This window comes from Zingiber officinale, chromosome 6B, assembly GCF_018446385.1.
Source record: "Zingiber officinale cultivar Zhangliang chromosome 6B, Zo_v1.1, whole genome shotgun sequence".
Taxonomy (NCBI): Eukaryota; Viridiplantae; Streptophyta; class Magnoliopsida; order Zingiberales; family Zingiberaceae; genus Zingiber; species Zingiber officinale.
The window spans coordinates 123,668,774-123,693,277 of NC_055996.1; the positions used below are offsets into that span (position 1 = coordinate 123,668,774).

The 24,504-nt window shown below is 35.6% G+C and overlaps 2 protein-coding genes across 2 annotated transcripts; both read right to left on the minus strand.

Moving 5' to 3' along the window:
* Positions 1-2,450: 2,450 nt before the first annotated feature.
* On the minus strand, positions 2,451-18,095 carry LOC121989342 (SUMO-conjugating enzyme SCE1). The gene is made up of 5 exons (XM_042543327.1): positions 17,934-18,095; positions 17,755-17,838; positions 3,048-3,200; positions 2,846-2,959; positions 2,451-2,758 (listed from the first exon to the last, which is right to left on the minus strand). The coding sequence occupies exons 1-5, from the start codon at positions 18,000-18,002 to the stop codon at positions 2,696-2,698; spliced, it is 483 nt and encodes a 160-aa protein (XP_042399261.1). The 5' UTR covers positions 18,003-18,095; the 3' UTR covers positions 2,451-2,695.
* Positions 18,096-18,915: 820 nt separating this feature from the next.
* On the minus strand, positions 18,916-23,488 carry LOC121989343 (SUMO-conjugating enzyme SCE1-like). The gene is made up of 5 exons (XM_042543328.1): positions 23,337-23,488; positions 23,175-23,258; positions 19,548-19,700; positions 19,343-19,456; positions 18,916-19,250 (listed from the first exon to the last, which is right to left on the minus strand). The coding sequence occupies exons 1-5, from the start codon at positions 23,403-23,405 to the stop codon at positions 19,188-19,190; spliced, it is 483 nt and encodes a 160-aa protein (XP_042399262.1). The 5' UTR covers positions 23,406-23,488; the 3' UTR covers positions 18,916-19,187.
* Between the last annotated feature and the right edge of the window lie 1,016 nt (positions 23,489-24,504).

Sequence of the window (24,504 nt, forward strand, 5' to 3'; positions counted from 1 at the left end):
TATCTATTTAATGATTTGATTAAAAAAAATTGATTTTTGACCTATATTTTTCTCATGAATGATCTTGTTTCTTATAATTGTCCTACTAGAGCTCTATTATTTTTTTAAAAAAAAATAATTTAAAATCCTTAATATCACTTATACTATATTCCTAGAAAATTCCTTAACATGACTAGAGCATTGCCAACAGTGAATTGGTTAGAGCACCATGACGAAACATTGCTAGTTCTTCTTGTTGACTAGCTAGCACCATTGACAATTAGGTTAGACCATCATTTGTGGCCAATAGATTATTTTTTAAAATAACTTGTAAATAATTTTTTAAAAAAATTATAATGAGAGGGTTTTAAAGTTGAGAGCTCTCATTCATTAACATAATCAATCACTTAACCATCAAACCAAATGGTTAAAATTGAGCTAAAATATTTTTTGACGTTCATTCTTAATTTTAAACCTCATTATACCTCAATAATATAGAATATTTAATTATTTATTATTATCATCTTATTTTTGTATATTTAGTTGTTTAATGATTTTTTTACACGGAATTATATAAATAATTATGGGAAACAATAGATATTTGGTCCAAAATATCTATGATATATATGATTAATGCATCTAAACAAAGTAATTGCTCTATTTTAGTACCATTAAATTTTAACTAAATTTTATTTAAATGTTAAAATATGTTTTACATTTATAAGAAATCACAGAGGATCCTAAATAACCATAATATGTCTAATTAAAATAATCTTATTCTAAGTTATATCTCTATTTTGGCCTTCAATTATTTATTTTTTTTAAAAAAAAAATCTTAATCGAATGTTAAAGACATAATTCTGCTTAATCATAGGAAAGATATCAACCAGATATAAATAACAAGCTATTCAACAAAAAATTTCTTGAGGCATTTATTTTACATTTTGAGACAATTTATTCTCAAGGCATTTGAACTCAACTGCAGAGTTATTTAAAGTACAAGTGCCTCTCAACAATGCAAAAAGGCTACCTGAACAGATGAAAAACTGGTCTGATATGCTGCAAAATATCTGCAATCCTTCTATCATCATAATCAAATAACACTATAGTGGCTAGAAACTTTTTCAAATTCAGAACATTTTAGATCCACCAATAACTTTTTAAATCCATTAAAGACCTTTTAAAGCACAATTAAGCAGTGTTGTAAATAAGGATAGATGGTGGTATAACAATTAGTAGCTACCCATCGCTTAGGTAGTTAAAATTTTTTATATTATTTTTTATATATAATATTATAAATAGTCATCATTCTTTATATAGCTAGACGGTGCTTCATCAGATAAATTCCATCCTTAATTCTTTATATAGCTAGACGGTGCTTCATCCTATAAATTCCACCCTTAATAAGTCTCTCACATAATTTATATGTGATCCAATCTTTTTTTTTTTACAATACAATATCTCATAATCTCAAGTAATATCATTAGACTTTAACTTCAATTTCTATCTCCGGTTATTTTTAATTTTCCGCCATTAATTTTTAATAATTAAATAAAAGATAAAAATAAAAACTTATTAACCTACTATGCTCATGACAACAAATGACGGCAACGACAGCGATAATAGGTCAAGACAGTGGCGGTGGGGTTAGTTATGATAATTTGGTGGAATTATTTATATTTTGAAAGGGTTAGAAAATGCATTAATATATCTAAGATTTTTAAATTTTGTTATCCGTCTCATCTATTAGGGGTGGTAATTTTTGATCCGACATGAAAACACGATCCGAACCGAACACGAAAAAATCATATTAAGGTTGGATAATTTTGAGTTCGGGTCAAAATTGATCGATCCAATTGACCCAATTAATAAACAGGTCGAGTTCAGGTCAACCTGAAATGACCTAATTACAACCCGCGAACCCATTTATAAATAATTATAAATTTAAACTAAATTACAAAATTAAAAAAGTTAAAAATCCTAAACATAGAGATATGCTATTGATTGCAATGTTGTTATGACTTATCATTTATGATATGAATTTTTAATTTGTGTAGATAAATATTATTTTTAATTTTTAATTTTTAATTTAATATATAAAATTTCTTTAATGAATGCAGGTCATGTTCGGATTAAACGGATCAGATTCTGATCAAATGCAAATAAACAGATCAAGTTCAGATTGACTAGTTTGACCTGAATTAATAATCAGGTCGAATTCAAATTATCATTTGTCAACCCACCAATCCGAACCGGAACCGAATTGTCACCCCTATCATCTACTGCCTCACCTGCCATCTCGTCTGCCTCACCAACCTCTAATCTTTTACCGCCTAAGCACCACCTAAGACAGATAGTACCTAAGCAACGGCCATTTGGAACACAGCAATTAAGAAATACTTCCATGAAGCTAGAATGCTCCGACTCCCACTGTAGAATACTCGCATATGAAAATTTCAGCACAACAAGCAGGAACCAAAGCAACAGTCTTGTGAAATAGCATACAACTCCACATCCTGGCGGATGACCTTAAATACAGACGAGTTACTCATCAATTAGGTTTGCTAGTGAAAGGCAACCAAAACAACCATGCCCTGATCAGTTAGTTTTGAACAATATATACCGTTTGTTGCTGTATAAGAACACATCGTTCTTGTCCAATCGCATTCAAAGAGTTCGATGACAAATAGTAGCGAATATAATCACATGGCTCACATTAGATCAGCGCTGGATACTGTTTAGCTTGCTGACGAACCCTCTTCTTATACTCGACTGGATCCTGCAAATTCTACGACTGTTATCAAAGAACCAATCTTATTAAAGACGATAAAATATCAATGAGAACCAAGGATGAAATATCCAAAACCTGGATAAATAGATGATAACCGTCTGTCTGAGCCGGGTCAGCAGGATTTGGCTGATCAAGCAGATCTTGTATCCCCACTAAAATCTGTTTCACAGTAATGGCTGGTCTCCATCCCTGAGAGACAGTGCAAATAATTATGCTATTCTCACATCAAAAAGGATGAGAGCGTGAAATCTCATCAAGATTTCCATGGTTCGCTTACATAGTCTTCGTTGAGAATTGATAGGCACACAGTTCCAGAAGGATAGACATTGGGGTGGAAAAAACCTGCAGGAAACTTGCATTTGGGAGGTTTGCTCGGGTAGTCCTCACTGAAAAGAAGAGTAAGAGGAAAATAACCACCTTCCCAATCCGTCTGCAGCAGTAAATGGCAAACATTGCTTCAGTATTTTTGTTTCAGTCGTATGTAATTTTTTGATAAAATAAAATAAAATAAAATAAAATAAAAGGCTCCTTATTAGAAGAGTTGGGAATATTAAAAAGTAACTAAAAACTTGTCAAACAATTTATTCTTGAATGTTAAACCGGAGACAAAAATTGCACTGGTTCAACACACAGGTGGTACAAAGTTGTCATCGGGAAAAGTAACTTAAATGGAAGAAATTTTAAGCCATTTTAATTGCTCACTTAGATGTCTATTTACAATTGGTTGAAGTATCCCATGTCTACGACTTCGAGTTCCGATGATGAAATCCAAAAGACAAGTGTCAGAGACCATGGAATAAAATCAAGAGCCACCCCAACTGGCACAACCAAGATTAATCATTCTGTGCGGGAAACGAGACCAGACAATGGTTGGCATAAGCAAATACTACTCTGCTGCTCATGCCATCCATGTGGACCAAAACCAAGGCAATTCCAAATGGTATCAGAATACTAACCCATTTTTGTCTTATTGACCAAAACAAAGAGAAGAGGTTGGATAAAGTAAATACTCGTACCCAGATATAGAAGCAAAGAGCATCAACTAGAAGTACAGGAGAGGTGGGAGGGGAAGAAAGGTGGTTCTTCGCAGTAGGAAAGCTCATTGTAGGCAGTACCCAAGATAACGAGTGGTATTGACAAGGTGAGTGGGGGTTTAATAAAGTTAGAATATAAGTTTATATAACAAATAATAATTATTATGAAGTTTAAAATATTAATCCTGACTTATTTAATACAATTATAGATTTAATTTATAAAGCATAAGTGCCTATTAATTAATCCTAATTTGTTAATGAATACGACAAACAAAAAAACAAGACATCTATTTTGAGTGAGGGAAACTTGACATGAAATAAAGTGAGAAAAAATTCCCAACTTACCTTTCTTCCTTTGAAGGGCAAAGAGAAAGGAAAGGAAAGGAAAATACTAATGATTTCTCACTTTTCTTCTATATTACTTCAATTCGATTTGAGAGAAAAATAAAACTTCTGCGTGCAATTGTGCTCAAATCTTACCTTAAAATCAAGGTTATTTTTTCAAATCTATTTTTAATTTATTTTTTTACCAAACAAAGTTTTTAAAATTTTAAAATTTAAGTTTCCTCCCTCTTTCCTTCCCTCCAACAGAACTTCCTTTCCCTAACCCCTTTCTTTCCCTAGCCAGTTTTTTCCCAATGCCTTAAGGTTATATGTACTAATTAATGAGTAATATTTCAGGTATAAGTTAAAAACTTGTAAGCTTATAGTAGTAAGTTATAATTAAGTTACAATTCTAAAACAACTATACAGAATAATTAAGCTGTGTTTATAACTTTAATATAAACTAAACATAACAATTAAGTTTAAATGTATATGATGTATATAGGTTAATGTTAATATTTTAGATAATTAACTCTATTTTAATAATTATTATTAATTTCTTATGTTCTATAAATTATAATTTATAAGTATTATTTTTAACAATAATTATTGAGTAGGATTATACACAAGTAATACTTAAGATATAAATTAAAATGTTAATTATATGTTGTAATTTACAACCTATTGTTTGTAATATTCATAAAATCATTGTTTCAAAGTTTCAATTTAATGTACTAAACCTCAATTTACTTCATCTCGGCATGCTCAGAGCGTGCTAATGTTCCTTGAGTGTCAGCATGGCATGGACGATACCAAAACTCTATAGTCAAAGGTCAAAATCCGGAATGGTATGCAATTTCAAAATTTGCAAGAGACAATTTGAGAAAGCCATTTCTATAAAAATGGTACTGACTGACTAAATATTTTCATAATGTAGTGACCACAAATTATTAAGTTGGAAGAAGTGCAAAAAATATTAATGAGGAAATCTATAAAAAATTATTATCAATAAGATTAAAAAAAAAGAAGGCATGTGTTTTATGAGTGAAGGAAACTTGACACGAAATAAAGTGAGAGAAAAAATTCCCCAACTGCACGTTACCTTCCTTACGAGGCAAAATAGAAAGGGAAGGAAAATACTAGGGATTTCTCTCACTTTTCTTCTATATTATTTAAATTCAATTTGAGAGGAAAACAAAACTTTTGCATGCAATGGTGCTCAAATCATACCTTAAAAAAACAAATTTATTTGTTCAAATCTATTTTAAATTTACTTTTTTAACCAAATAAAGTTTTAAACTTAAGTTTAATCCATCTTCCCTTCCCTCTGTTCCAATAGAACTACTTTTTCCTAACCCTTTTCTTTTCCCAGCTAAATTCAATTTGAGAGGAAAACAAAACTTTTGCATGCAATGGTGCTCAAATCATACCTTAAAAAAAAACAAATTTATTTGTTTAAATCTATTTTAAATTTGCTTTTTTAACCAAATAAAGTTTTAAATTTAAGTTTAATCCATCTTCCCTTCCCTCTGTTCCAATAGAACTACTTTTTCCTAACCCTTTTCTTTTCCCAGCTGTTTTTCTCCAATGGCTTTAGGCTATACGTACTAATTAATCAGTAATATTTAAGCTATAAGTTATGACTTGTTGGCTTCTAATAGTAAGTTATAGTTAAGTTACAAATCTAAAACAGCTATACAGAATAATTAAGCTATATTTATAACTTCAATATAAACTACATTTAACAATTAACTTTAAATTTATATTATGTATATTGGTTAATATTAATATTTTAAATAATTAACTCTATCTTACTAATCAATATTAGTTTCTTATGTTCTAATAATTATAATTTACAAGTATTATTTTTAACAATAATTTATTGAGTAAGATAATACACAAGTAATTCTTCAATTATAAGTTAAAATATAATCATATGTTATAATTTACACCGTATCGCTTGTAATGTTCAAAAATTATTGCTCTAAAGTTTCAATTTAATGTATTTTTGAATTGTTATATATTTCAATTTGGAAATAGAAGAGCTAAGTGAGTGAGGATTATAGAACAAACCTCATTTTAAATCATCTCGGCATGCTTGGAACATGCTAATATATGTCAAGTGTCAAAGCGCAAACAACACAAAACATATAATCAAATATCAAAATCGAACAGTATCAATTTCAAACTTTGCAAGAGACAGTTTGAGAAAATCATATAGAAACAACACTAATTGACTAAATATTTTACCACCAATTATTAAGTTGAAAGAAGAGTAAAAAGTAATAATGACGGAATCTATAAAAAGTATTCATGAACAAATAGAAAGCAAGAAGACAGGGGCTTTATGAGTGAAGCAAACTTGACACGAAATAAAGCAAGAAAAAAAAAAACCAACTACACTTTACCTTCCTTTGGAGGTAAAAGAGAAAGGGAAGGAAAATCTAGCAAGATGTCTATCAATGAACAAGCGACATGTACAAACAATAATCTAGAAGTTTAACACAACATCCAAATCTAGTTGTGGTTCATCTTATCTTCCATTGAGCTTTATGCATATTCAAATCTGCTATATCATTTTTTTGGGTACATTAAAGAAAATTTTCTTAGGCCTCTACTTTCTACACCTGCTCTAATCCAACTCCTTTAACCATACAATCTATTGATTATGTTTGAAATGTCTATATACCATTTCAACTCATTTTCTCTAAGTTTATTTTAGTAACTATTAGAGCTAATTTCTCTCTAATATTACAATATTTTTATTTTTGTCATTTCTAGTGACCAAACACATCTATGGTAGGGTTGTCATAAATATTTTATTAACTTTTCATGTGTATTATCTCCTGATAGTCTAGCACTCCGATTGTTGGGATGTCATACCACAATCTTACAAAATTTCCTTTTACTTTAAGGAGCACTTGTGTTGTTAAAGGCGTGCCCAAGGCGCGCTCGAGGCATGAGGAGCACAAGGCGTTGGGAAAAGCATCTTTTCCCACACGAGGTGGGTATTGTTCATCAAGCGCGCGCTTGGGCGCGCTTAGTGCGCCTTTGCACCTCAACTGAGGGGCGATCAAGGGGCGTCTCGTGAACAATTTCTGGAATTTTAACCAAAAAAAAAACATTTCATTTGGTTTGGAATCAGAGCACGGAGAAGAAAATGATAAAAGGGAAGAAGAAAAGAACGCAAGAAGAAGAAACCTGAACCCGAGCCTACCCGGAGCATTTCCGTCCGCCGCCACCGTTGCGTAAGTCGCACCGCCGTACCTAGGTATGTGTTTTTTCATTTTTTTTTCCTGTTCTTCTTCTTCTCTTTTTCTTTTTCTTCTATTATCTTCTTCTTCTCTTTTTCTTTTTCTTCTATTATCTTCTTCTTCTCTTTTCTATTTTCTTTTCTTCTCTACTTCTTCTTCTCCTTCTCATTGTTATGGTATCTTCTTTTCTTTTTCTTCTTTTCTTCTTGTTGAGTTGCTGGTTCGTGTTCTTGCTGCTGTCCGGTTTTAGCTTTTTTCTTGTTTTTCCAATTTTTTTGTCATGTTTTTCTATTGCTGGTAGAGTGTTGATTTTATTTTATTTTTGATTTTTCAAGCTATTTTCTTGTTCAATTATCATGGAAGATAATAGTGATGCTCCAACATATGCATCAAAAGATCCAGCATGGAATTATTTTCAAAGAATTAATCCGGATAACAAAAATGACTTGATTTGTAACTTTTGTCAAGAAGTTACAAAAGGGGGTATCTATCATGCAAAACATCTTGTTGGGGGTTTCGAAATACTACGATTTGCAAAAGATGTCTGGCTCATGTACGTGAAGAAATTAAAAATTTCATGGAGAAAAAGACGGAGAAAAGTAATCTTATTAAACTTGCGACATTGGACTTTGAGGATGTAGACCCTCTTGGTGATGATATTGATATGGATGATATAGGAGCTAAAGCTATGCCGAGTTCTAGATCAGTGAATATGCAAAAAAAGCCAAGACAAATAGGTCCAATAGATACGTATTTTGCTCCAAATGTACACAAAAATGTTGAAAGTGGAAAGGGTAAAGAGAGGCAAACTGCGATAAATTAGGCATACAAGAAAGAATTGAGGGAAAAAGCTTGTATGATCATAACTGAGTGGATGTATGATGCGGCAAGTCCTTTTAATGTCGTTAACTATTCAAGCTTCAAAAGGATGTTGGAATTGGTTGGCCAATATGATGTAGGTCTAAAAGGGCCTAATTATCATGAGGTGCGGGTTCCTTTTCTAAAAAAAGGTTGTTAATAGTGTGACAAATGATTACATTAAGTCGTGTGAAACAGAATGGGCCAAGTATGGTGGTAGTTTGATGGTAAATGGGTGGATATACAAAAGACAGAGGACATTGATTAATTTTTTTAGTGAATTCTTCTAAAAGTTCAGTTTTTCATCGAATCGATTGATGTTTCTGATTATGTAAAGACGGGAGAGAAAATATTTCAGTTGCTTGATCGATTTGTGGAACGTGTAGGAAAAGCAAATGTTGTTCAAGTTGTTACGGATAATGCAAGTAACAATGTGCTTGCTGGTAAGAATCTATTTAATTCTTTCTTATCAATATGTTTTTTCTTATATATGTTAAACTTATCTAGCTTTTTAATTTCTTTTGTAGGAAAGTTATTAGAAGCAAAAATGTCACACTTGTATTGGACTCCTTGTGCTGCTCACTGCGTCGACTTGATCTTAAAGCAACATTGAAGAAGGCAATGAGTGTGAATGCATGTATGGTAAATATGTTGAGGCAATTCACAAGACAAAAAGAGATTTGTCGGTCAGGTGTCACAAGATTTGCTACTACTTTTCTTACTCTTAAAAGGAAGAACCTACAGATGCAAAATTTAAGAAAAATATTCATTTCAAAGGATTGGACAGAGAGTAAATGGACAAAAGAAGCTAGGGGGAAAAAGATAGCTAAAATCATCATGACACCTAGATTTTGGAGCAGTCTTGTGCATATTTTAAAGATATATGACCCTTTATGTGTCCGTGTTCTGGTTGATTGCGAAAGAAACAATTATGAAGGTCTTTGAGGAGAAATACAAAGTGTTTGAGATCATTAATCAGAGATGAGAATGCAAACGTCATCGGCCTCCGCATACTGCAAGACATTATTTAAATCCAGAATATTTTTATTTATACACGGATTCAAATATATGTGGAGAAGTGGTAAATAGTTTGTTTGAAACTATGGAGAGATTGGTTTCAAGCACTGCTTAGCAAGATAAAATCACTACCCAGCTCTCTATATATCGAAAGGCAGAAGGGCTATTTGAGAGGAATGTGGCAATTAGAGATAGAAGAGCATTATCTCCAACAGAATGGTGGGAATGCTACGGAGCAAATACCCTAGAATTGCAAAAGTTAGCTATTAAAGTGTCTAGCCTCACTTGTAGTGTTTCTGGCTGTGAGCGCAATTGGAGTGTATTTGAACAAGTATGTAATAAATATAAATGTATAATACTATTAGTATGTTACTTTTATAAATAGAAAATATTCTTTGCTATTTTATTATACTTATTGTGATTTTTGACATTTTGTAGATTCACGGTAAAAAAAGGAATAGGCTATCTCCGCAATGCTTAAATAATTTAGTATTTGTGAAATACAATCGTGCCTAAAAACTTCGGTATGATGCATGTGATCAGATTGATCTCATTTCTTTGACAGATATTGATAACAATAATAAATGGTTGATGGATAGAATGAATGGAGAAAGTGATAATGAAGAAGATGAGTTGGTTTTTGAAGGTGATGACTTGACATGGAATGTCGTTGCTAGGGCTAGTGGAGCTGAAGAGCCTGAATATTGTACTAGAGGAAAAAACATCGTATCCATGGCCTCTAGTTCACATGCTAGGCCTAAACAAGTCGAGAAGGGAAATACTATTGGTGCAGTTTGCACTAAAGGTCTAACTCAGGTTTTGATGAATGACAAATGAGTTAAGTTAGGTGTTTTTGTGATCTAATTGCTTTACCAAGTGTGCAGGAGTTGACGGGTCTGGAGGACCTGATACCTGGGTCCGCGGGACCTGACAACCGGCTGAAGTCAAGTTGGGTTTGCGGACCTGACAACTAGCATGAAGACCTGGTGGATCAAGAGGCTAGTCAACAGACAGCAAGTTGGTAAGTGAGTTAAGTCATTGAAGGAGAGTGACTTAGTGAGGACGCGTCTCGGCGTCGATCCAGTTTAGGTCCATTTTGGATCCCTAAACTGGAACTTTGACTAGTTCCTGATCCTGGGAGGACAAGAACTAATTATTATTGCTTATTATTACTGTGCTAAACTTTGTTTTGTAGGTTAGATGTTTTGGTTTTGGACTAACACATTTTGCGCCTTCGAGGTGAAGGAAGACGCCTTCCTGTACATGGGAATGCGCCTTCACATTGTGAAGGCGCCTTTGGTGCTATGGAAGACGCCTTCCGATAAAATTCAGACTTCGTCGCAGATAAGGAGCGAGTTGTTCGGGATAAGTTTTTACCGTTGGAGGCGCCTTCAACGCTATGGAAGGCGCCTTCCACATCTTATAAAAGAGGTGCTCGCCCAAGGCTTTGAACACAACTTCCATACGAGCTTCTAAGCGTCCGATTGGCCTTCCGACTGCTCCGGCTTCCTGCTATAACTCTGTTATGACGCTGCTGCGCCCAATTGCCGTTGAGGAGTCGCCCAAACACCGAGCTCGAGCCGACCGACTACAAACAGTGTTTGGCAACAAAAGTTAATTACTATACTTAATTTATACAAACGAGAAGTGCACAGCGTGTTACACTTCTTCGACTCTTTTTGTACTTGATCCCCTCTTCCGGCGATTCCAGAAGAGGTATTTAATATTTAATGGATTACCCATCGATAGGTTCACGAGACCTGAGTCTTGGAGTTGGAGTCGTGGCTCCGAACCAAATAAATCCGTCGCTACATGCTCTTGTTTTTTAAAACGAAAACGACAAGTTTTTTAAAACCACGTGATTCACCCCCCCCCCCTCACGTGCGACTCGATCCAACAAATACATCTTCCTCTATGAGACACTCATCTCTAAGACTTAGAGATGAAGAAGAAGAAGAAATTGAATTTGAAGAAGATTAAGATAAAGAAGAATACAATAAGGATGATTTTGAACTTGATGATTAATTTAACTTATTACGCTTGTTTTGATGAACTTCGCTAGTTTAGATTAGAAAGTTGAAACTTGAAAGTTTGAAACTCTTATTAATTTTATTATGGTGTTGTTTTGCTTGTCATATTATGTGTCTTATGGCTAGTGGTTTGATATTTGTGTGTGTGGAATATTAATAGTTATCATATATGACATATTATATGAGTGTGTTAGTAGTTTAGTAATCAACCTCATGTTCAAGAGGGGCGCGCCTCGTGCCTCGGGCGTGCCTCACGAGCACCTCAGGCTCTAGGAGCCCTTTGCGCCTCGGTGCGCCTCGCGTCTCAAACAACATTGCGCCTCACGCCTCTAACAACACTGAGGAGCACACCACACAAGGCTCAAAACACTTTTTTGTTTTCAACATTCATTCATAGCATATTAATGATATCTTCATCAATACCTCATTAAATTATAATCCAATATATATAAAATCCTAATAGACATTTCATATCTATTCATCTTAATCTTAACCACTAAACTCAATCTTAGTTCCACTTAACTTAATCTTAACCACTAAACTCAATCTTAGTTCCACTTAACTTGAAACCAGGGTTTAAAATACCGTTCCTCACCGGGCAAAACAGGCGGAACCTACCGTTCTGCCCGCAGACCAAAACCGGCAACGACATTCCAAAGGTTCAGAGGCCCATGGCTGAACTCAGAGGCATCACGCTAGCCCCACGGAGAAGACATCGTGCGAGCCTTGAGGCCACAGTGGACTTATTGTGCAAGCTCCGCGGCGGCGGTCTTGTAGTTGACTTGTCGCACGAGCCCTGAGGCCACGGTAGACTCGTTGCGAGAGCCCCGAGGCCGTAGCGGATTGGTTGTGTACGCCCCGCGGCAGCAGACTCGTCGCGCGAGCCCCGCGGCGGCGGATTCGTCGCGCGAGCCCCCTGGCGGTGGACTTGTCGCACGAGCCCCGCGGCGGTGGACTCGTCGCGCGAGTCCCACGGCGGCAGACTCATCGCGCGATCCCACCGACCGCAAGAGCCCAGAGGCCGCGGCAGATGCATCGTGAGAGCCCAGCGGTCATGGCAAACTCATCGTGCAATCGATCGTGGTGGACTAGTCGCGCAAGCCTCGCGACTACGGCAGACTCTTCTCACAAGCATAACAGTTCAAACAATAAAATTAAATAAACATAGTTTAATAATTTCAATCAACTCCTAGCTATAGCATGGATATTTTAAATAGGCTTAACTAAACCCTAATAAAATTATTGCTTTATATATATATATATATATATATATATATATATATATATATTTAAAAAAAATATTTTATTTTTGTATTTTAAATATTTAGATTAGTTTTTATTCTTAATTAATATATTTTATATTTAAAAAATATCGAAACCATATCGGCACGGCACGATACGAACCCGAAATCTCGGCATGGGTCGATATTTTAAACCTTGCTAGAAACCTCTGGTTTCTAAAGTTTTTTCTCCATAATTCACCTTTCAAATTCCTTCTATTGCTATTCTTAACAATTAATACAATATTGTTTTGCAAATACATATATATGGTTGGCGCATTCATCTACTAACATAAAAGTATACAAACTTATGTTGATGCTAGATGTAAACCTATGGTTATAAAAATAAATCATCTATTAGGGTGCGTTTGGTACGCGCGTTTTCCATTTTCATTTTCTGAAAAACGCACGTTTTCTGAAAAATGGTGTTTGGTTTGCGTTTTTCGTGCTTGTTTTCTAAAAAAATAACTAGCGTTTTCTAGAAAAACAGATAATGACAAAAAGTCATTTTCTGTTTTCTAGAAAACACGCGTTTTTCATAAAATGAAAATGAAAAATACGCGTACCAAACGCACCCTTACATTTCTAGTCGCTCTTATAGTGATAAGTACATAATCATACATATTTTTTTATCACATCAATAAAATTACTAGATGAGTTCAATACCAATTAAATATGGGTTTCACATGTGATCGTAATACCACTTCATATAATGAGCACTGGGTAGCATTAGAAAAAGAAAAATATATAAATATACCAACTGGAAAACCAGCATACGGAATAGAAACAATCCTTTGATTTAACTAGTGAAGGAAAAAGGTTAATCCAATTTATGATACCTTCCTAATTGAATTTGTAATATACCAAAAAAAAATTATAGATAAGGATTTAAAATAATTAAAGATTGATATAATTAAATTATTTTAAGAGAAATAAATATTTTTAATGGATAATTTATCAGTAAACCAGTTTATATAAATTTATGAAATTTACTGAAATTTTTCTAGATTTTAAATATCTATTTCAAGGAGGAGTTGATTAAACATAAACATAAGTTTACAATTATCAAATCCTAAGTTCAAATTAGCATTTCCTTCCTCCCTCCCCACATGCACGACAACCGCATCTGCCCACCGCGCGCGACGTCGCCAGCGCTCCGACCACCGGCATTGCATCCTTGCCCACGCGATCGGCGATGTTGGCGTCGTTTCCCTATCCTTCCCCGACCGCCGGAAGCTGCTCCTTCGTTGTTTCCTCTTCGTGCACGTGCAGGTTCCCGGTGGGTGTGTCGTCGCGCCGATTGGCCGCGAACCCCAACATCGGTGCCGTGTTTTCACGCCGCCGCACCCACTGCCCGGTCACTCATCCACGTCTCTTCTTTCTCAAGGCATTGTTGCTCCGCGCGATCTGACGTCAAGTAGCCGTGCGACGCTGCCGCAACGCTTCGCCGCCGATGTCGCGTCTCACTCTTTAGCCGGACTTGTTTCACCGTCGGCCACCCAAGCCATCTCCAATGACCTTCGGCTGCCGTTTGCGACGACGATGATGAACAATAAGTAACGAGAGGATTGGAGCTTGAAACAAATCCTTTACTTGAAGACCATTATGATATGATCTACATTTGAGGTGGGTAGATACTGCTTATCTTCTTGATAGCTTTGATTATAGTGCATGATTGTTTACTGCTATATTTGATGAGGTTACAGTTACTCGCCTACTTTAAATCTGTCTTATATTGCTCCTGAGTTGATACCTTATTGGTTGTCCTTATATATTTGACCTATTGTTGATAGCTAGGTAGTCTTGTTTATTATTTGTGATTGTGTTTATATGTATGCACAATATTACCATACCATAGTGTAGGACATTGGATACTTTGCTAAGATCCCTTGGTAGATGATTTGAATTTGTACTTATTGTTAGGATGATCATACCGAGGTATAAGATATCGAGCATCTTGCTAAAGCTTTATTTGTTATTTCATACCGTAGTGTAGGATAGTGAGTATCCTACTAGACCCTTGTTATTTAGGCCTATGACTATACGCTAGTGAGGTTAGACTAAGGTGTGGCTATAGAGTGTTATATTGGATGTGACTATTCATTTTCTACTTATCGACCGTTGGTATATCGTAACGACCATTGTCTCTCATTCGTGGTTGAGAGAGTCGTTAGTGATCGTTGGTTTATCCTGTCGACTATTGTCTCACATTCGTGGTTGATACATAGGACTGCCCACTAGACCAGATAGTGGTAGCATGTATTGTTGCCCGTAGTCTATAGCTAGATAGCTACACGTCCTGTATGCCCACTAGATCAGATAGTGGTAGCGTGTATTGTCGCCCGCAAACAGTGGCATTCATGTGCTCTGATTGCTAACTAGACCAGGTAGTGGTAGCGTGTATTGTCGCTCGCAGTCAGTAGCTGAGGAGCTAGATAGCTACCTCACCCTATCTGCCCACTGGATCAGATGGTGGTAGTATGTATTGTCGCCCACAGATAGTAGATACCCTGGCTGCCCACGAGACCCATTCGTGGTAGCATGTTGTTGCGTGCAGTCAAGATTTTGTTATACGTTTGTTATATGCTTCTTATGTGCTGAGTTTATGCAGGTGGTTTTGGATGTGCGGTATGTACTCCCAATTTGTTGGTTATACTTGGTTGAGCAGGTTAGTGTAGTGTCATGTTATTGGTTATACTTTTAGTTAGCAGAGGATTATGTTGGGGCACTTACATTGGTTAGTAAGTACTTTATCTGAGATTGCATCCTTTGATCTCCTGTTAGTATATTATTCATATGCTATTTTCTTCTACCCACTGAGTTGTTGTACTCACTACCCCTTATTTTTCCTTTGACTTCCAGGTTAATAGATGGAGGAGGTGTTGAATCGCTCAGAGGTCCTGGCTGTCGATCCCACTAGAGTTGGATTTCTGTTTTAGTTGTTTGAGTTGTTGGTGTACCTTTCGCTGTTTTGAAATTTTGGTTTTCTTTTGTATCGAATATTTATGTTGTAGTTATGTTTTTGGTTAATTTAATATGATCACCTATTCATACATACATACATACACGCATTGTCGTTTGTGACTTGATGTTATTATATTGCATTGGAGTTTGTGTTAGCTTAAATTTGTTTGATATCGATTATTTCCTATATTGTCACTAGGGGGTACCGTCCAGTTTAGCGGACAAATATACCCTCGGGGCGTGACAGAATTAAATCTTAGTATGAATATAACTACATAGAATATATATAATTAGTTATCTATTTTATATATATATATGACTAATTACACTTACTTTTTATCCAAAAGAAAAAATTTTAGAATTGCATAATTTGAAATTCTCACGATAAATAAAATTTATTATTATAATTAGTTTAAATAAAAGGGCACGATTCATGAAGCTCTGGCCAATGCGCGGTTCCAAAGAAGGGTTGGATCATATTAAATTTATTATATGCAACCTTATCCTGCATTGCAAGATGATGTTTCCACAATTCGAACCTAGCAATTTTATCTTTGCACCAAGACTCCCCTTCACAAAATCTAATAATTAAATTAGATAAATAAACAAAAAAATAAACTTCTAGAGAAGTGTTTTAGAAGATAGAAAGAAAATTAATAAAGAAAACCCAAAGGAAAACACAAAGTGCTAGATGATCAATAGGTGAAATCAGCAAGATACAAGTATCTATGTCATCAAGATGTTTCCTTTATGCATAAATTTTGTTCCCTGATCCACAACCCAACCCTAGTCAAACATAAACAAAATGAAAAGCCGCACCATCATAAAATTGGACTTAATGATAAGAGAAAAGTGAATAGAAATGAACTCATCTGAATGTATGGGATACGGATAGAGGACAGGGCAAAATGTCATGGAATTGATCTAACTATTCAGGGTCTAGTTATAAGTGAATATAAAAAAAGAATCCAAATCACTCAGCATCCTTCTGTGCATGTTCAACCTCTTCAAAGAAAGCCAAACTAAAAGAGAAGTTAATAGATAAAATACACATGTACAAGTGCACATGCATACATGAGGTACTCATATCTGGATCTCCTGGGCATCTCAAGTTCCACCAGCCGCTGCCATTGAGGCAGGTCAATTTCCTAATTCTACAAATTCAGTTGGCCAAAAGTTATTCCCATGACAGTTTGTTACACAAGTAACAGGCTATTGATGTTCTTAGCAAGACTGAATTAAGTTTTTAATGGTCCTAACTAATTTATCATTCAAAGATGACAAGCCACTCTCATCAGAAGTAATTTGATTACAGAAGGCACCATATGAAGTGCTCAAGACATGAACAAAACCAAGAACTCTATAAAGATTTTTGAAACCATCCACCATCATCATGATAATGATATCAATTACATATCTTAACAATATATGCATATTACAGGAAACAATGTGAATGCCCAACTTTAAAGGGAAGAAAAAAATTAAGTGAAATGTTAAACAACAATGAGCTCACAAGGACAATATGCTGCAAAATTATTTATGGCACACCACAGATACTATTATATCTTTATATGTAAACGTTGTGCACCTATAGATGCATGGGGATTGAATTAAGTGTGAGACCAAACAAAAAATTTGACATACAGTAGCAGAAATATGTCTTGTGTTCAGTGAAATAAGAAAAATAATAGTTTAGGTGCTAGTTCCTTTCTCTGCATTGGTTAGTAAACCAACGGCAATAGGCCTCCACCTCCCTCCTGAATGACTATAGCTAACTTCTAAATTTACAAACAATCATTACCGTGAGTTTAGGGCAACTAAAACATAAATATGGTTCTTTCAGAATAAAATAAGTTAAAAATTCCATACAGGCAGAAGATGGTTCTTCCCAGTAAACGTCAGTTTCCAGAACATAATCTAGGATCGAAAAGTATTCAATTTGAATAAAAATGGTGAAGTTTTAGAACACTGATCATAGCAATCTGGGAAAAATACAGTCTCTACCATGCTCCATGAATTTGCAAGAGCTTTACAAAAAATTATCAATCACCTAATTGAACAGAAACACATCGATTGATTGCATCTAGACGAACACATAACAATCCAGTAATCAAAGAACGTGAGGATCAGACAAATTGACGAAGACATAGCTGGGCATGCAACCAAACTATAAAAAAATGGCATCTTTGCATACGAGCAGCAATCAACGAGGAAGACACTTACCCCCTGTTTGCCAGGGATGGTGCACTGCCAGGTCATAAGATTAACGGAGCCATCGGGAAGCGTTTCGGGCTTCGCCACAAAACCCTAGACAATCAGGAACAAGAAATATCATGTTAAGATCTACGGCAAAAGAAGTGTTCGGATAAGGAGAAGGGGGAAGAGGTAAAGGGTACACATACATGGGGGTGATTCTTACGCCAGGCCTTGCGCTCCTCGGCGAGGCGACCACGGGCGATTCCTCCGGACATCCTTCGCAACCAACAACACGCACTTCTCTCCTTTCTCCGACGACTTTCGTTCCTTTTTCCAAGTTTACTCGCTTTATGCGATTCTTTTTTTTTCCAAAATTTTGCCTTTCATTAAAAAAAAATTTCAATTTACCTTTAAAATGTGGTCACTCTATTAATTAGAGTCCATTTTATGAACTGAGCCGGTTTGATAGAATTTTTTTTAAAAAAATGTAAAGGTAAAAATGATCGACATTAATTAATTTACTTTATCATAAAGTAATTTGAAAGACGAAAACTATAAAACTAAAACTAAAACTAAATCTACATTGGCATGTAATCGGAGAGGAGATTCTCTAGATCGTTTTTTTACGATTCAGAGGATACTCTTTATTCATGTATTGATGGAAATATATAATCCCCACTTATTTTATAAATGAAGATCATACATCCCCATCAATATATATAAAAAGAATATTTTTTGGACTGCAAAAAAGATCCAGAAGGGATCAAGGGCGGATCCTCTGATCCCCTTATCCTGGCCTGATCCTGGATCGGGATAAAGAGATTGGTGGAAAATAATAACCCTCACTTATTAACCCCCACCAATATAAAGATTAACAAGTGAAGAGTCATTGCCCCTACCAATACAAAGATTGGACCATAATTTGATCCAATCTTTACCAGCCAGAAGATCCGGTCCCCAGAGGATCCGGCCTGTGGCCTTGGACCACAATTATAAACCTGAATTGGATAGCCTGGCTATTTAATAACTTTTGTAATTATTGTGTTCAATACTTCAATTAGTAGCTATTAATTATTTAAGTGCCTGAGAATTATCTTAGTAAAATGTATATAATAACCTCAGATATCTAGTTTAACAAAGAAGCAGAATATCAAGAAGCTTCTCTCCTAACGAAGAAAATCAAAACGGTAAAAGCCAAAATGAAAATACCTTCATCTTCATAGTAGATGACCTTACAGACGAGTTACTTCCAAAACCAACAATGAAGTATTAGCTACATTTACTAGCGAGATTAAACCCAAACAACCATGGACTAATCAGTCATTTTTGAACAATATATACTGTTTGTTAGCATCTTATATGCCAAAATGAGTTCCACATGCTTTCTTGAGCCACACCACAACCTAAGAGTTTGACCACTTAACTAACAGAAGCAGCAGCTCCGATCACAAAGGTCGACATTAGATCAGTGCTGGATATTGTTTAGCTTGCTGACGAACCCTTTTCTTATACTCAACTGCATCCTGCAAAGACAGTAAACTCTTAACAAAAAACCAATCTTGTTTGAGACCAACAAAAAAAAAACATGAATGAGAAGGGAGGAAATATCCAGAACCTGGATGAATAGATGATAACCATCAGTCTGGGCAGGATCGGCAGGATTAGGCTGATCGAGCAGATCTTGTATCCCCACTAAAATCTGTTTCACAGTAATGGCTGGTCTCCATCCCTGAGATGTATAGAGTTTAAATAACTATCTTATGCACACACCAGAAAGGATGGAAATGGTAAGTCTAATTAACATTTCTCAGTCCACTTACATAGTCTTCGTTGAGAATGGATAGGCACACAGTTCCAGAAGGGTAGACATTAGGATGGAAAAAACTTGCAGGAAACTTGCATTTGGGAGGTTTGCTGGGGTAATCCTCACTGAAAAGAAGTGTAAGAGGGAAATAGCCACCTTCCCAATCCGTCTGCAGCAGTAAATGGCAAACGTTGCTTCACTATATTTGTTTCAGTCATATGGCAAATTTTGATGAAAATAAAGGGTTCTCTATTAGAAGAGTCGGGGATACTGATTTGTAACTTAAGAAACAAACCTTACGAACAATTTGTTCTTGAAAAAAAAAATAATAGAAAAAAGATACTAGCTCGACAAATGGAACAAAGTAGTTATCACACAAAGGAAAGTACCTTTAATCCGAAGAGTTTCAACCTATTTCTAATTGCCTACCAATAAGTTAGTTTTTAGTTCATTAAAATATCCTGTCATTGACTTCAAAGTTCAAAAGAAAACAAACCGATGAAAAAAGAATAAAAGACATTCGCACCTCATGACTGCTAACCATTAAGTTGAAGAAGAGTAAATCAGATAATCATTTCTAGAATTTCTCTATCAATTTTCAACTAGATCCATACTAGGGACAACAGTTCCATCACAGTAAAATTTTAATTGATCAAAATCAAATTACATGTATAAGACATAATCTTCCACTTCTTACATTCTCTTTTAATAGATTCAAACACTTACTATAAAAAATATGAATTACCTTTGAATAGGTTTGCAGCCAGATCAACTAATTTTCTCTCATTATATTATCTATTGGATCTACAAATAATTTCACTAGAATACTAGTATATATCTTTATATACACCACATAGGTCCATCTTAACATTTTTATTTCTATTACATATTTTTTGCACATGTTACTACCTACCATCCAATCCTCAGGGCACTCTGATTCATGAAGTATCAGAACAGCCTTTTATAAAATTTTCTTTTAGAATAAAGAAGCACACAATGGTCCCTCTCCCAAAACTCTAGAAACTAGTCTCAATTTGAATCATCCATTAGTTATTTTCTGACTGATCTTATTGAAGGATAAATCCAAGATATCTAAAATTCTTACAAAAATTTTAGATATATCCATCTTAACTATTTATAACTATGCCCTCAATTACTTTCTTACTATTGAAATTACAATTCATTTACACAATTTTTTGCCTACTTAACTTGAATGAACCTTACTAAAAATTTTCTCCCAAATTACACATTCGAATACTTCCATAACTTAGCATGCGTTCCTTTGGATGAAAACAATAAGGAAAAACACATGGCTGGTGAATTTTTTCCAACTGCCCTTTCCCTCTGTTTTGTTGGGAAGAAATCAAGGATGGAAGGAAAAGCTAGGAAATTCTTCCATCAATTTTCTCCATATGTTATAGATACCCCAAGTTAACCTTGAAAATGACCTAGTAAGAACCCTTTGATGGAACTCAAACATAAAACAAATAAAGAAAATAGACTATATATCAGAGAAAGTGCTTCTAAAAGAAGATAAAAAATAGTAAAGTAAATCCAGAAGAAAACAACACTGTGATAGATAGCTAGTAAGCCCAGTCAGCAAGGTAGGAGCATCTACGTCATTAAGATGGGTTCTTCATTCATAAATTTTTGTATCACTAAGCTGCCAAAAAAAAAAACAGCCCTAGATAAATATAAACAAATTGAGTACCAAAACCTTAGTGAAATTGGATTGGCTGATAAGAGAACAATAAAGTACAACAACAGAAATTAATTTTATTTTTCTGTTGATAAATCAATTGACTTTACACAAAACTTGACATGCTTAACTGACAAGATAAAGCTTATTATAGGGATAAAGGATAGGGCAGAATGACATAAAAGTGATTTAGTTATTTGGGGGTCCTGTTAAAACTGTCAATGGCCAAGAATCTAAGTCACATCAACATTCATGGAAGGCACTACTAGAGAAATTAAAATATAAATATGCATGCACAACTGTACTTATGCATGTCAATTGCCTATGTTATTCTACCAATTCACTTGACCAAAGGTTATTCCCATGTTAATGACAATATGAAGTTCCCAACTACCAAGTATGAGGTTCTTAGTAAGATCCGAGAGGTTCTTAACACTCCTGAGTCATTATGTTTCAAAATTACATGGCAAAATCGACTCTCATCCATAGTTATTTAAGGCATAAGGTGTCTAAAAGTGCATAAGTGTTGTGGGGCCCGAGAAGCAATGCACAAGGTGAGGCGCACGCCTTACCAAAGTAAGGTGCTCCAAATATAAATTTTTACAATTTAAACATATATAGGAAATTTCTACTAAAATATTTCATTATGGATAAAATATTAAACAATAATGTAAAATAAATACGTCATGCACATAATTCAAATTTAAAAAAAAAACTTCAAATATTTAAATCATCAAAATCTTCATCATCTTGCTCAATCATATCATTATAATCATCACCGGAAGTTTCTAATTTGTATAGTTGAATCTTCATCGGTTCTAAGACCAAGCGCTTTAAGTGCACCTGGTGCCTCTCACAAGGCGCATGCTTAAGGCAACGAGGTGCAAGTGTGCATTGCACCTAGGCGCAGCGAGACGAGCACTTTTAATAACTATGCTCTCATTTGAAGCAATATGACTACAAAAAGCACCATATGAACTATGAAGCAATCAAGATATAAACATAATGCAAGAACTCCACAAACACTTCTGAAAAAAAAATCCATCATCATGATTATGATAGCAATTACATGACAACATTCATAAATTACAGGAAATAATGTGGATACCTTAAGCTTAAAAGGGAAGAAAAATAAGCAAAATGTTAAACAAAAATGATCTCAAAAGACAATATACTGCAATTTATGGCTACATAGACTAGAATCTTAAGAGCATTTCCAACGGAGCTTTTTGTCAGGTTTTTTAAATTTATCTTTCCTACATGTCATCAAAAATTAAGAAGCTGGGTTCGAAAAATCAAACCCAGCTTCTTACTCTCTTTCTTCATTTAGAGTGGGGCCCACGAAAAAAAGCCAAAAACCTTGGCCACCGTTGGAGATGCCCTAATATGCAAACATCGTGCACCTATAAACACTTGGAGATTTAAGAACATGTTAGACCCAAATAGCAATTTGGCATACAACAGAAAAAATGTCTTGTATTTGACCAAATTAAGTAAAAGAATCATGTGTAAGGGCAGCTAGTTTCTCTTTGGTTAGAAAATCAATGACCTCAGGCCTCCCTCCTGAATAACTATACCCAAATTTCCCGATTTCAAGTGCAGACAAAACAAAACCCCGTACACGCAAAAGACGGTTCTTCCCCCTTGCACAAAACTTTGAAGTTTTAAAATATTGAGCATAACAATCTGAAAAGCATAATCTCGACCATGAGTTTGCCCTAGCTTATTATGACTATTTATAACCTAATTGAACAGAAACACATCAATTGGTTGCATCTAGACAACAACCACGAACACGATCCATTTATCAAAGAACGTGAAACAACCTGAGTCAAAAATCCCAAACGGAGGATCCGATATAATGAAGAAGACATAGATTGACAACGAATCCGACTAAAAAGATAACAACTTTAAATACTAGCAGCGATCAAGGAGGAAACTTACCCCCTGCTTGCCAGGGATGGTGCACTGCCAGGTCATAAGATTAACGGAGCCATCAGGAAGCGTTTCGGGCTTAGCCACAAAACCCTAGACAATCAGGAACAAGAAGAATCAGGTTACGATAAAAAAAAAATGAGAAGGGGAAGAGGTGAAGGATACACGTACATGGGGGTGATTCTTACGCCAGGCCTTGCGCTCCTCAGCGAGGCGACCACGGGCGATTCCTCCGGACATCCTTCACACCCGCCGCAAACACGCACTTTTGAACCTCTTCCGACGAACGATGGAATTAAGTTTCCCCGTACTCGCTTTATGGTGTTTAGTAGCGTAATACGCACGCGTTGATTTGCCGATATTATTATTTAATTATTATTTTATAATAGATAATTGTAATTTATTTTTTTTTCTATTTTGCTAAACTATACATTGCCCTGGAATTTATCGCTTTTTCCCTTAACTTGTCAGATAATGAACGGAAAACCCTAAGAAGAAATTTTAATTACATAGTTTAGAACATCACGAGCAAAGATAGTCCTATAAATACTTTGGACCAAATAATGTTAAAAAATATATCTTTTAGTTTTTTTACTAAGATAAGTGTAATTAAAATTTTATATTACCGGTTGATCCGGCGATAAGAACATGGGACTCCTTTTCTGAGAAGTCAACGCCACGTGGAGGTCAAAAGGTTAAAAGGATTATCGGAGAAGGGTGAGCCGACCGACCTACCAAAAAGGGGTTGGACCAACCGGTCGACCGGAGTCTAACTGAAAGCAAAGGCACCCCAGCGGGAGTCGGGGTTCCGACGCTCATGTTGAACAAGGTCGTATGGCCGAGCGGGTGGCTCGCTCGGCCGAAGGCATAAAGTAGCAATACTGCTAAGTCCACGGAGCACACCAATGGGATTCTCCCGAGCGGATCGACCGGCCGGACGTGATGGAACTGTCGACCGACCGGACGCTCGGCATGAGGTAAGAAGAGACAAAAGGATAAGGGAACATTTTCTGACAGTGGGCATGTTTGATGAGCAGGTCATACGCAGGATCTTATGACAGAGGGTTCCGCTGTCCTATCAAAGACGTGCTCGGACTGTAGCAGTATGGTGTCAGGTAAGCTTTTCTGACAAGTTCATACTGAGGTATGGGTTGAGGACACGTATTAGCCTCGGTGTGTGTGCGTGAGCCCCTTCCCAGCTCTATATAAGGAGCCTCACACTTCGCCGGAGGTATGCATTCTCTGATATTAGGAGCCACTTCTTTGCTGTCCACTTGCCTGACTTGAGCATCGGAGGATCGTCGCCGGGAACCCCTCCCCGGCCCGACTTCTTTGCAGG

Excerpts from the sequence above, each read along its gene's own strand:
- LOC121989342 (XM_042543327.1), bottom strand. The coding sequence starts at position 18,002 with ATGTCCGGAGGAATCGCCCGTGGTCGCCTCGCCGAGGAGCGCAAGGCC. Across the intron at positions 17,839-17,933 it reads GGCGTAAGAATCACCCCCAT|GGTTTTGTGGCGAAGCCCGA; the intron begins GTATGTGTACCC and ends CTGATTGTCTAG. Across the intron at positions 2,960-3,047 it reads CAATTCTCAACGAAGACTAT|GGATGGAGACCAGCCATTAC; the intron begins GTAAGCGAACCA and ends ACTGTCTCTCAG.
- LOC121989343 (XM_042543328.1), bottom strand. The coding sequence starts at position 23,405 with ATGTCCGGAGGAATCGCCCGTGGTCGCCTCGCTGAGGAGCGCAAGGCC. Across the intron at positions 23,259-23,336 it reads GGCGTAAGAATCACCCCCAT|GGTTTTGTGGCTAAGCCCGA; the intron begins GTACGTGTATCC and ends CTGATTGTCTAG. Across the intron at positions 19,251-19,342 it reads GTTATCATCTATTCATCCAG|GATGCAGTTGAGTATAAGAA; the intron begins GTTCTGGATATT and ends CTGTCTTTGCAG.